General features: G+C 33.9%; 3 protein-coding genes across 3 annotated transcripts; all 3 read right to left on the bottom strand.

Annotated features, from left to right (window-relative positions):
• Nucleotides 1–4320: 4320 nt before the first annotated feature.
• On the bottom strand, nucleotides 4321–5211 carry LOC119191500 (ras-related protein ORAB-1-like; the record flags this gene model as incomplete). The annotated part of the gene is given in 2 exon segments (XM_037445388.1): nucleotides 4321–4585; nucleotides 5032–5211. Coding segments are annotated over 2 exon segments (279 nt in total), but the record flags the coding sequence as incomplete, so codon positions are not given.
• A 661-nt stretch (nucleotides 5212–5872) lies between these two features.
• LOC119191498 (zinc finger protein 106-like) lies at nucleotides 5873–10145 on the bottom strand. Its single transcript, XM_037445386.1, is given in 7 exon segments — nucleotides 5873–6077; nucleotides 6617–6805; nucleotides 7149–7406; nucleotides 7799–7918; nucleotides 8407–8598; nucleotides 8956–9668; nucleotides 9671–10145. Coding segments are annotated over 7 exon segments (1893 nt in total). The 5' UTR covers nucleotides 10014–10145; the 3' UTR covers nucleotides 5873–5999.
• Nucleotides 10146–10217: 72 nt separating this feature from the next.
• On the bottom strand, nucleotides 10218–12019 carry LOC119191499. The gene has a single exon (XM_037445387.1). It carries the CDS (start codon nucleotides 11884–11886, stop codon nucleotides 10480–10482), a length of 1407 nt encoding a protein of 468 aa, XP_037301284.1. The 5' UTR covers nucleotides 11887–12019; the 3' UTR covers nucleotides 10218–10479.
• Nucleotides 12020–12242: the final 223 nt, after the last annotated feature.

The raw sequence follows: 12242 nt of genomic DNA, 5'->3' as shown, positions 1-12242 counted from the left end.
TTAATTCGTTACATACATACTGTTACAATATTAGACAATCGTGCGTAGTAGTTTCTAAACCTTGTTACAGTTTTAACACTTTACAAATAAATTTGATTTCTAACATATCTGTTCAATGTGAACGATTTCAATAACAGTTTGTGAAAAATGTAAAATCTACACGATCTAATGTAATAATTAAATCCTATTTGATTCACACGTCAATTTTAATTGCTGTTATTACGACACTGTGCGATTCATTACAAAAGTATGCAATTAAAAGAATACCAATAGTAGCTGCACTATAAGATCCAAACGGTACTTCACCTAGATTATTCTAACATTTTTATTCGTGCATAGTGACTTTACTGCACCTGATGGTAAGTGAGGTGAGGTCCAATAGAATGTCAACTGACGAGAGATGATTACTCCTCGACAGTTGACACTATTGGCTGTTGGAATACACAAGCTGCTCCCGGAACGCGACACACTTACATACATGGGTCACTATGGCGGGTTTTAACACCTTGTGTACGGTGATCGCTATCCGACCCAATAAAATATCACCAGGTTTAGATTCTAGAATCTATAGTATTCTGTACATCATATCATACATAATATCATAAACACAACTAAACTTCAATTATAATTTAAATTATCTTTATCTTGCACTTGGTAATTCCTAAAAACCGCAAAATAATATGTTTACATTGCCTGCAAGTGTTATAGAAAAACATTGCACAGTGCTATTATATTTCTTTTATGCTCTTTTTTCGTCATATAAATAATATCTTTAGCTGGGCGCTCCGCTCGCGTGAAAAAGTATTTCGGGGATAAAATTAGTCTATAGCACTTAGGCGTACAGTGGTTACCTATTAGTGAAAGAAATTTCAAAATACCTACGTCCTACAACTACAAACAACTAAACGTTTCCTCTTTATAATATTAGTATAGATCGATTGCTTTTTATGTCTTTCTTCTTCTATCAGTAAAATAATATGTCTCAACACAGACAAAATAAAAACATCGCAGTCATCGATCATTCCATTCATATTATGAGCCCAACACAGTCTATCAGAATATAAACATTCATTATTACACGGCTATTTATTTTGTACTCTGATCTCTTTAAAAACAATTACCACATTTTTTTACGAGAAATGTAAAAACGATCAGTTTCCAAATGATTCATATCCGTAAAACTACATTTGCATAAACACTATTTAATATATTACGTACTACGCTACAGAGAGCTGAGTGCAAATAATTGTTTCCTTTATGAATCGAGGTTAAATCGACTCGTATTGTCACTATCTCAACACATAGAACGTCTGGGAAGGAATACGTTTATCGCATCTTGCCTAGTCATAAATTAAACGATTACATCTGCACTAAATTACTAATAGGCTTGAACACGCAATTTAGATTCGTGCAAGTCTTGCATTGCAGGCTGGAGCCGACCAATCGACTGTAACACCGATCTCTGGGTCAATGTCAGTAAACCAAAACAGATGAGGTCACAAAAATCAATTTGAATCAATTATGGGGAGTATGAATGCTTAGATTCTAACAATGTCCCCTATAATTATTGTTAAAATATATTATACACAAATCTATATACTATTATATAAAGCTGAAGAGTTTGTTTGTTTGAACGCGCTAATCTCAGGAACTACCGGTCCAAACTGAAAAATTCTTTTTGCGTTGGATAGCTCTTTGTTCGTGGAGTGCTATAGGCTATATATCATCACGCTATACCCAATAGGAGCGGAGCAGTAATGGCTAATCTCAGGAACTACCGGTTCGAACAGAAACATTCTTTTTGTATTGGATAGCTCTTTGTTCCTGGAGTGCTATAGGCTATATATCATCACGCTATGACCAATAGGAGCGGAGCAGTAATGAAAAATGTTGCAAAAACGGGGAAAATTTATAAGTTTTGAGAGCTTCCGTTGCGTGCGCTGCGTAAACGGTTAAAGTTATGCAATAATGTTGTATGACGTGATTGTTCCTCTTAAAAGTTCTACAAAAATATATTATAAAACAAAGTCCCCGCTGCATCTGTCTGCCTGAACGTGTAAAACTCAAAAACTACCCGACGTATTAAGATGAAATTTGGTATTGAGACCGTTTGAGGCCCTGGGAAGAACATAGGCTCCCGGGAAAATATATAGCGTGACTTTAATAACGGAAAACTTTCGCCCGAAAAACTTTATAACGCAAGCGGAGCCGCGGGCAAAAGCTAGTGTAAGTATATAAGTGGCATTGAAAGAAAAATAGAATTGAATTCATGATTTTATGAAGATTTCATTTTAAATTTATCATTTACTATAAATAACATGTAATATGCGGCAAAGTGGTTTGGTTAATAAAAATTTATGTCGTAAACATAATGTACACAAGGTTGCAAGTTGAGTAACAGAATTATAATTTATTCTACCGATTGGCCGTAATCCTATGTAACATTAGATAGTACACATTACACAATATTACCCATAGTATTTTTAACCTTGGGACTTTGGTAAAAACTCCAAATAACTGGAACCTATTTTGTTAGTAAATATTAAAAATCGTTAACTATAACACAACTACTGATTTAAATTTATGCAATAAAATATAAGCATATATTATCATACTGCTTGCGTTGGTGGCGTAGATGATAACATTACAACGGCAGTGCTGAAGGGTCATGATTGTTCCCGGGTTGGACAATTTGGGTTTTACACCCAGTGTCAGCCCAGTCTGGAATTTGTGCTCGATATGTCGATAGGGTCGCCCCTACCACAACAAGGAATGGAATACACCCGAGCGGTAAGTGGGTGTGCGAGTTGCACCTCTGCCTGCCGCTTTAGTGTTCAAAAGGCGTGAGTGTGTGGTATTAGCATACTTTCGTGTATAATACATTGATAAACATACTTAAACTATTTTTAGAAACACAGATGTTAAGTTTCCTCTGAATTAAGAATCAATAGCAATAAAAACCAGGGTTATAAATATTAGATTCTATGGGTATCGAAAAAAGTAGATAAAATTTACACCAGACACAGTCTTAATGATCTATTTCAATGATTTTTTAATAACTATTAGTAAAGGTTTTAATGTTAATTAATTGAAGCAGACACATTACATAAAAAGATGTGTTTTAGCCACTTAGAACAAAGTTAAATCACAAATTAAATAACTGGACGCCTTTATGTTACTTATAAACATAACCAACATTTTAAAATTCAACTTCTAAATATGCATCATTATGATTTTTTGGGGACAATGAAAATTTATGATCTCTGCAGCTTAAATTCAAGGACACTCACTGGCACTGTGCCAAGGAGCATGCCAACTGTAAAAATACTAATAAATGTAACAAAAGATAAAAATTACTATACTAATATATGCAAAATGAATTTACACCAATTTTAATTAAACAGATGTCTATTAACTTGTGCTAGTTGATTGACAAAAAATCATTGATATTATAAAAAAGCTGTTAGTCATTTTTGTTTATTAATGTTAGAACTAACAACTAGTACTCAGTTCTATTTTTATAACATTCAAGTGTTATCATAAAATTTTATTGCAGAAATATAATAAATTTGATTTTATTTATAATTTACCAAACTTGACACAAACACTAGGGGGGTGGAATGCTGTTCAACTCCATCAAATTATAAATAAAAAGTAATTATATAAACACTCCTTTTGCGTTCTGAAAAAAACCTAAAATTTCTAGTTAATGATTATTCATAATATAACATTATTCAGAACAAAATGATGAAACATAATGCATTTGTATTTCAAAACATATTTAACTATAGTTATTATTGTACACTCATAAATTAAATGAGTAAATAAAAAGTATATAATTGATATTGGAGAATAAAAATAATTTTAGTATGTGTCATCAGTTTCAAATGCAAAACTAAATTATTTTATAGTTATTCATGCTTTATCAGTTAGTTTGTATTATCTATCATAGAAATTTATATTAAGTTTCCTAGTTTGTTAGGTATGATAGATATTTGACATTGGTGACTTTTCTTGGACAATATTTCATGATTGTAATCACATTAATTAGCTAAGAATTACTTCAATATCAAAATATATACATTTTCTTGATTTATAAACAATGGAACTATGATCAGCTCATAAGATTTGATAACAACTAGTTTTGCTAAGTAATTGTGAATGAATGTATGCAACATTAATTATAACTTATGATATACTAATTATCTAGCATCTGAAACACTAAATATACTTGTTTTTCAGGACTGCGAAATGTCAGCATTCCACTGAGAACAAATATGCACATGCTAACATCAAATGTTAAAATGTAAACAGTCTCACCTGGTCTGTGCAGTCATAAACAATGATGATGCCATGTGCCCCTCTGTAGTATGATGAAGTGATTGTTCTAAACCGCTCCTGGCCAGCTGTGTCCCATATTTGTAACTTTATTGTTTTCTCTTCTAATTCTATAGTCCTTATTTTAAAGTCTACGCCTATAGTGCTGATGTAGCTCTCTGTGTAAGTGTCATCGGCAAATCTTAGCAACAGACATGATTTGCCCACTCCGGAGTCCCCAATCAGGAGTAGTTTGAACAAATAGTCGCTGAAATGAACAAAGAACTTATTTATGTAAATACTTTGTACGAGAGAGTAATATTAAGTCTGTTATCGTACGACTCACGCATCCAGGGAGGCGTATCATGACTTCATCAAACAAAGGAGCAGTTTACACAAGATTTTTCCCAAAAAAATCGTGCGCAGTTATCGGCAACTAGGAAGTATGTCGATACGATCGTAAGACCAAATGCGCCATTCACAATCCAAGTGATTACGTTTTCACAAATACTTCTATTGTACCTACCACGAACACACAATGACTCACCTACACTTATTCAATTTTAATTAATTAATAACTTAAGGTACTTTACGTAGACAAAATATGTTTGGTTTCACAAGAAAATTCTCAATAAAAGACAATGAACATGCAAAAAAAGTAGATTTTTGCCCATCCTTCTTTCAATATCGCCATATTACAGAAGTGATACTCACTATTCTGCATTCATGTTTGTACTATAAACTTATTTTTTCCAAGACAATGATTTCGTTGAGGGTGTTGAAAATGTTTAACTTCTTTGTTTCTAGCACTAAATAGCGAAAAATTAATATTTCTACGTAGAACAATGGCCGCCGTACGAAACACCCACTGACGTAAGTCAGAAATTAAACAGGAGTGCCACTTGGCAAAAATTATCTACGTTCGGAAACAGATGTCATGTAATAATCGACTATTTAAAAAAAAATCGATTACATTATTATCTTTTTCTTAGCAATATTTATCGTGAATTTTGCAAAGTAGATGTGAGAGTTTTTAAATAATGTGTCATTCGTTTTTTACCTTATGTTTTGTTGACTAGTTAATTCTAAGGTTTAATTTTAATGTCTGGCTAAATGCGCACCGTAACGGAAAAAAACATTCAAACATGCATATTGCGCGCCTTTTTAAAAACTAAAAACAATATAAAGTGTATTAAATAAAGCTCAGAACAATAACAAGCATTGTTTATTGTTCTGAAATATAAAGACTGGCAAGTTTTATCATCCATGTATTGCACAAAAACTTTCTGATGCTTTTTAATAATAGCGGCAATATTGCAGTATTTCTATACACATGTGCCTAGTCGCAACTCCTGCATGCTGCAAAATTTGCAGAAGTCGTTTAATTTGGTGTGATTGTTTATACGGAAAAAATTGCTAGCGGGAGTTAACTTCTGCAAGTTTCTTGCTAATCTCAACCTAGCTTTAGTTTTGCTACTTTTATTATCAAAGCCAGGACAGTTAACAAAGTAATACTGTCTTCCATGGGGATATTTCAGGATATATAAAAACCCAGTTTTAAAATAAAATTCTTCACGAAATTAGTTTCTTTTTATTCATGTATATACATTGGTAAAAACTAATCGAATTAGTAATTACATCAACTATGCTCTAACTTTAAAACTCACTAAACAATGTACACTTTATAAAATCATTTCTTGCAATATGCTAAGTGGTATTTTCCATATGTACAAACTTCTATCTTTGTATCCAGCGATAATCTGTAACAAATAATTAATATTAGGATGTGGCTGACAAATTCGTATATAGCGATTGTTAATGATAAAAAATAGGGGACATCCGTAAAATACGTAACACAAAATTCTCCTTTGTTTAGCGAATTTCTTTCCTCATATACTAACTATAACTAGATTTGTACATTTGTCGATGTGTGGTCGAGTCTTTTCTTTTACAGAATTTGCACAGCCTTTTTAATAGCCATTAATTATTATCAGTTTTCTTTAGCACTTGGGGTGATGTACAATAATAGATTTGCTAATCACTTCATTTCATTTCATTTAATTTAATTTAAGTTTATTTCCATTCCATTGCCATATGATTAGATTAAAAGTGAAAAAAGAAAAATATATTTCCAACTCCTCCCTATCCAATTGTTTGATTAATTTCGTTGCTGGTTATTACTAAGTAATGCTCCTTTAGCCAATCCTGGCTTACAAGAGTTGCAGTGATGGGTGTGATGTCGGGATAGCCTCGCTTAAACAAGTAACACGCCTCTTTATTTACTTTCAAAATAAAATACCTTGCTGCCTACAACAGCGAGTGAGAGCAGCATCAGACTAGGTCCGCGCAGTTGCGCCAGCGGCCGCGTCTCTCCCTCGCGGTAGACGTACACGCAGCCGTCGTAGCAGCCCGCGAACACCAGCCCGCCTGTCGCGCGCAGACACACCGCGCCCTTACCGCCCTCGTGCGAACCCACGTGACCACCCGTCTGCGGAACATAACATAATTACACCGTTGCAAAAAGAGAATATTATATGAGTATATTTTTATTTTTTGTTTAAAAATATGGTTCAGACTTCAAAAATATTATATAGTAATAATTTATTTTTACACCCAAGAAAAGTGAAACCTAATGTTACTAACACAATGCGCATCTTGGCAGACTTGTTATTTAAACTTGTTTAAACATCATCAACTAGGTCCATCAATACTGTCCATTAATCAACATAATCATGTTAGTTACAATGTTGTCTTTATACCTTAAAACTACAGCTGCCACAACTTTCTATGTTTTATTTCTATATTTATTGACAGAGTATGTTATTACTCACTGCATAATCAAAGACATGTATCTGATGGCTACTGGTCCCACAGTACACTTTGCCGTCTTCAAATAACAAGGTGTATACAGTCATTTTCGGTCCAGAGAGGGTCCTCAGCAACAGTCCAGTCTGGGCGTCTTTCACGGTGACATTTTCCGAACGCGCCGCCACTAGGAGCACTTTCCGTGGTCCTTCTTTCATAGCGCGAAGAGCTAAGATCGATTGCTCGGAAAATTTCACCGTACTCACTGGGATAAGCATGTTGTTCTGAAACATTGAATAATATTAATATGTAATAGTAATGTACTTTGTTAACGGACGAAAAGAATTGATGACCCAATTCGCTACTTGAGTACTTCTATAAACTAGTCTGCTGCTTGGTATTAGCGCTGCGGACGCGCGGCAATGTTAATTTATACAAAACCTTTTTCAGATGAAATAAAAGTTTGAATTGTGTATAGTTGATTATAGAATTACGTCACTGCACGTCATTTGTTATGTTCATTTAAAAACAAAATATGCAAATCTTCACTATTGACCCCTATAGAACAAGCCAATCCTAGTGAGGAAGTTCTAAAATAATTTCATTGTGTAAAAATTTCCTTTTGCCAAACAAATTTATTATTTTTCTTTTCAATTAATTTTATAACTCAACTCACCTTGCATTCAAACTGCAGCACGAAGCCAGTCCTCGTACCGACGAACACTGTGTCCCACGCGCGATCCATCGTTTGTATTGGACTAAGAACATTGCACTCTGGCCCTTTCTCTACACCCGTCTGAAAAATTTATTAAAACAATATGTTACTGGCAAAATATATAACAATAAGATTATATATTCAGTTATATGATTCTTATATTTGTTGGTGATCACTATGTTGTTTATAACTTTATTTTGGTTTTAACATAAAAATCTAAATGTACATTAAAATGTCCTAAATTTTATACCAGTTTGAGTTGTGTATATATAGTTGAAACACACTATGCCACTAGAAAAGGTGTTTTTACCGTTTCAAATAATATAGCTTAAAGAAATTAGTCGAAAATATAGCCCATGTAAACCTTCATTGGATAAGAATATTGTTTCATTATGGTATTTTGGCAATGTAAACAAATAAAAGATAATTTTATAGTTATACCTAGTTGGTCTTATGCATGTTACAGACTATTCCACTAAGTTTGAAAACACTATGTTTTAGAAAAAAAAAATATCTAAAAAGTAGATGTCGGTAAAAATTAAGTCATTTTGGATGAGCAAAACACTTACATCTAAATCATAATATCGTATTCTGGAGTCCAACGAGCCCGTGTACACAGTGGTGCCGTACTTCTCTTTCACAATGGTCAGGCAGGTGACGGCCAAGTTCGACCCGCGCAGTGTGTTGATGAGCTGACCATCACCGCTGAAATGGTACACATTGCCGTCCAAACACGCTGCGATGAAGTTGTTCTCTATACACTGTAAACAATAAATAAAAATGAATGGAATATCGTATATGTTTTACAGAAAACTTATCCTCTAAAGCGATCAGGTTTCTGTCAGCTCAATGGGACATAAAATTTGTTACAAGCAATAAAGCAGGGTGACAATAATTCCGGAAAGCCGACTAGGCAGAGCCAATACCATCAGCATTATCATATGCCACATGAAGTCCACTGCTGAAAATAGGCCTCACCTAAAGATTTCCAGACTAACCTGGCTTGCTTCCAGCGTTCCTGAGATTTTTATCAAGTCGTCAAATTATGTTTATACCAATTATAATTCATAGAAACATAAAATATTGAAAAGCATTGTAACTTTGATATCAACACTTACTTCTATTGCTAAAACTGCGTCACCATTCCCTGTGACAGTGACAGAATCTCGCCTCAAATTTTCATCAGTGGAGTAATCATACATTTTACATTCAGCCTCACCCTGCGCCGATTCCAGTACGTAAACATCGTCTGATGACGATTGACTGTTACCCAAGATTATTTCTTCGTTTATTGTTATATGGCTTCTGTCAATGGGGTCTCTGTCTAATAAGTTATTATCTGAGTTTTCCTCTATGACTATATCTTCTGATACGTCGAGCATGTCAAATTGGAGGTCATTAACTACTGTTTCTTCAACTATTTCGGTTGGCTCTGGTATAGATGCTTGTAATATAGAGAGTTGTGGTTCTTCTGGTTTTTCTTTTTCTATTGGTTTGTCACCTTCGGTATCAGGGATTTGCTCTTTGCCTTCATCATTATTGCTTTCCTCTTTGTCTAAATATGGTGATACATTTATTCTACATAACACAACAGAGCAAGCTCGCAGGTTGTTAGAAGGAATATCCAGAGGTTTGGATTTCTTTTTTGCTGCAAGCTTTTTCTTAGTTGATTGGTTTCTCTGAGATTTCTTTTTTGTTGTTTTAACTGGTGTCGACTCTAATTCATCCAGAACTATAATATCTTCCAATGGCCGGTCATCAGTTATGATTTGTTCTAAAAGGGATATATTTGGTGTCTTAATTTTTTTATTGGAACGTCTCGATGTCATGGGACTTCCCGGATCCTTTCTTGTTCTAATAACTTTTGAGTCATACGGCGTGTTCTTTTTTCATATCGCCCAGCATTTTCTTCTTCTTCTTGAACTGTTTCAAGCGCTATTTGTTCCAATTCTTCCACTGGTATGCTAGTAAAATCATCAACAATAGCATCTCCAGTTAGAACATTTTCAAGACTATTATCATCGTCGTCTTTTGTTTCATCATATGGTGCTACATTTAATACAGTCATTCCTAAATCTTGCATTGTGTTTGAACATGAATCTTTAGATTCAAGAGAACTGTACAGTTGAAACTTTTCCTGTAACAAAACTTGGATTTCTAGATCAATTTCTTTCATTCTTTCAAATGCATCTTTAGATTTTATTTTTGATTTCTCAAATATTACAGGATCAGTTTGTATTGCTTTTACAACCAACTTCTTTTTTTCAGTCTGACAAAATCTGGATGTACTAATTTTGCTTTCAAATGTTTGAGTTTCTTTAGACTGTAATTTTTTGGCAGATTTACTTTCATCTTTCAAAATATTGCTTCCAGTTTGTGGTTTTGGTTTGTCTTTTTCAATACCTTTTACTGGACTGGGAACTAAAGCTGTATTTCTATGAGCTTGATGAAAGTTTATCTTTTTTGGTTTTGTGGTAAATATATCTATAGTCTGAAGCTTAGCTTTTGCTTCTTGTTGTGTGGAGATTTGCCCACTACTACTTGTATTTTCTTTGGGACTTATAGAAGAATGACCAGATGTACTGGTAGTGCGTTTTTTAGGTGTTTTAGTGTCTACTGATTTCTTTCGAGACTCTTTCCTTTTAACATATTTGTCTGAGTATCCTTTGTCTACTGATTTTGACCTTTTTATTGTCTTTTAGAGGCTCCTTACAGTTTGCATTTTGTTGCGAAAATAAACATAATACAGTTTTCGTGCTCCCTTCACATGATTCAGTGTTCTTAGGTGTTTGTTCATTTATGACTTTGTTGGAAATATTTTTATTATGATCTGATGGACTTGACTGACTTTTTTTACGTTTTTCTTTTCGATGAGAGGGTCGTTGGTCTATCGACCTTTTACGAGAGTTTGAAGACGACTTTATAATATTAGTAGAAGTTGATTTATCAGGTTCTTTTTTATCTAAACTTTTAGTCTTGGGTAGATTATCTGTTTTAATATCAATAGTTTCGATTAAATTGGGTACATCATTTGGTTTGGCAGAAATTGCAGTACTTTTGTTTTCCTGTTCCTCTTTTGTTATTGATGGTGGAGTTGTGTCATGATGCTCACCATGTAAACTAGCAAAACTTTCGTCTAATGTATCAAGTGTGCTAGTTGCATTAGCACTTTCATTTTCCGTATGTAATAATTTATTGTTGTAAACTGATGATTGTATGTTTGCAATCTCATCATGTTCAATAAAATTATGATCAACAGGTACATGGTACTGTTTATCAAGTTCAGCAAAAGGATCGTCATCTTCAGACAATTGCTCACAATGAACATCAAATAGGTCAGTTGGTTCTTGATTTAAATTATATGTACTGTGTTCATCAATAACCGGTTTAATATCAAGATTTCTTCCCGAGTTCCTGCTTTCAGAGCTTTTTTTTCTTTCTTGTTCATAATCAATTCTTTTTGCTGGTCTCCTTTCAAATAATGGTTTTATATCTTGTTGGTATGAGCTTGATAAATCATAGCTGCTATTTGTTTCAGTATTGGAAGCATTTTCGGAAAATTCATTTGGAATATAGTCTTTAATGTCACAATAAATATCTTGAGGATAATCTTCATAATTATAAGATTCAGGATATGCATAGTCAGTGTGCTCATTTGAAAGATTATGTAAATCTGGCCTTTCAATTTCAGTTACAGTTTGTGTTTGATCAACTTCATCAAGTTGCAAGACTTTAGTGAGCTCTGCCATTACAAGTGGTTTTATGTCTTCAAGTAAAATAGTATCTTGAGGGTCTAATATACATTGCATTTGTTTCATAAATGTATCCTCATAGATAGTATTATTGTCATTATTTATGAAGTCCTCACTAGAGCTGCACAATGATTTCTCTGCTATAGATCTCAGATGGCGATTAAGACTGTTCTGAGACTCTGTGATCAAACTACTAATGGCATACTCAAACTTTGTTGATGAGTTTGGATTGTCCATTAGTTTATGTATTTTATCCTTATCCATTTTGAAGAGTTGGTGTACAATTTTATTTTTCATTTTGTCGCAATTTGATTTTACTGTTGGTTTTGGTGGTAATATTTTTTTCTTAGGGATTTGGCCTGATTGACTTGGGGGATAGGTGTTACTTTCTGCTGTCAGATCAGAATGAGAATTAGTAACTGAGTTATCTTCTTGAGAGCTTTGTGATTCATTTCGTGCATTAACCTTTTTCTCACAATGTCAACAGTATCGTCCACCGACCGACCGAAAGAAGTGTTATTCGCACTTGTCATTGTATTAGGGTGCCACCATAGTAGTTCGGAAGCAGGCTGCCTATGTCCCGGGGTAGTCTAACAATGCCTTTTTATGTGTTTCTCCAGACTCCTGCAGCCTGAAGGTTTTCTGTGGACTTC

The sequence above is a fragment of the Manduca sexta genome, unplaced genomic scaffold (genome assembly GCF_014839805.1).
Source record: "Manduca sexta isolate Smith_Timp_Sample1 unplaced genomic scaffold, JHU_Msex_v1.0 HiC_scaffold_1583, whole genome shotgun sequence".
Lineage (NCBI taxonomy): Eukaryota > Metazoa > Arthropoda > Insecta > Lepidoptera > Sphingidae > Manduca > Manduca sexta.
This window is presented reverse-complemented; position numbering and strand designations above follow the sequence as displayed.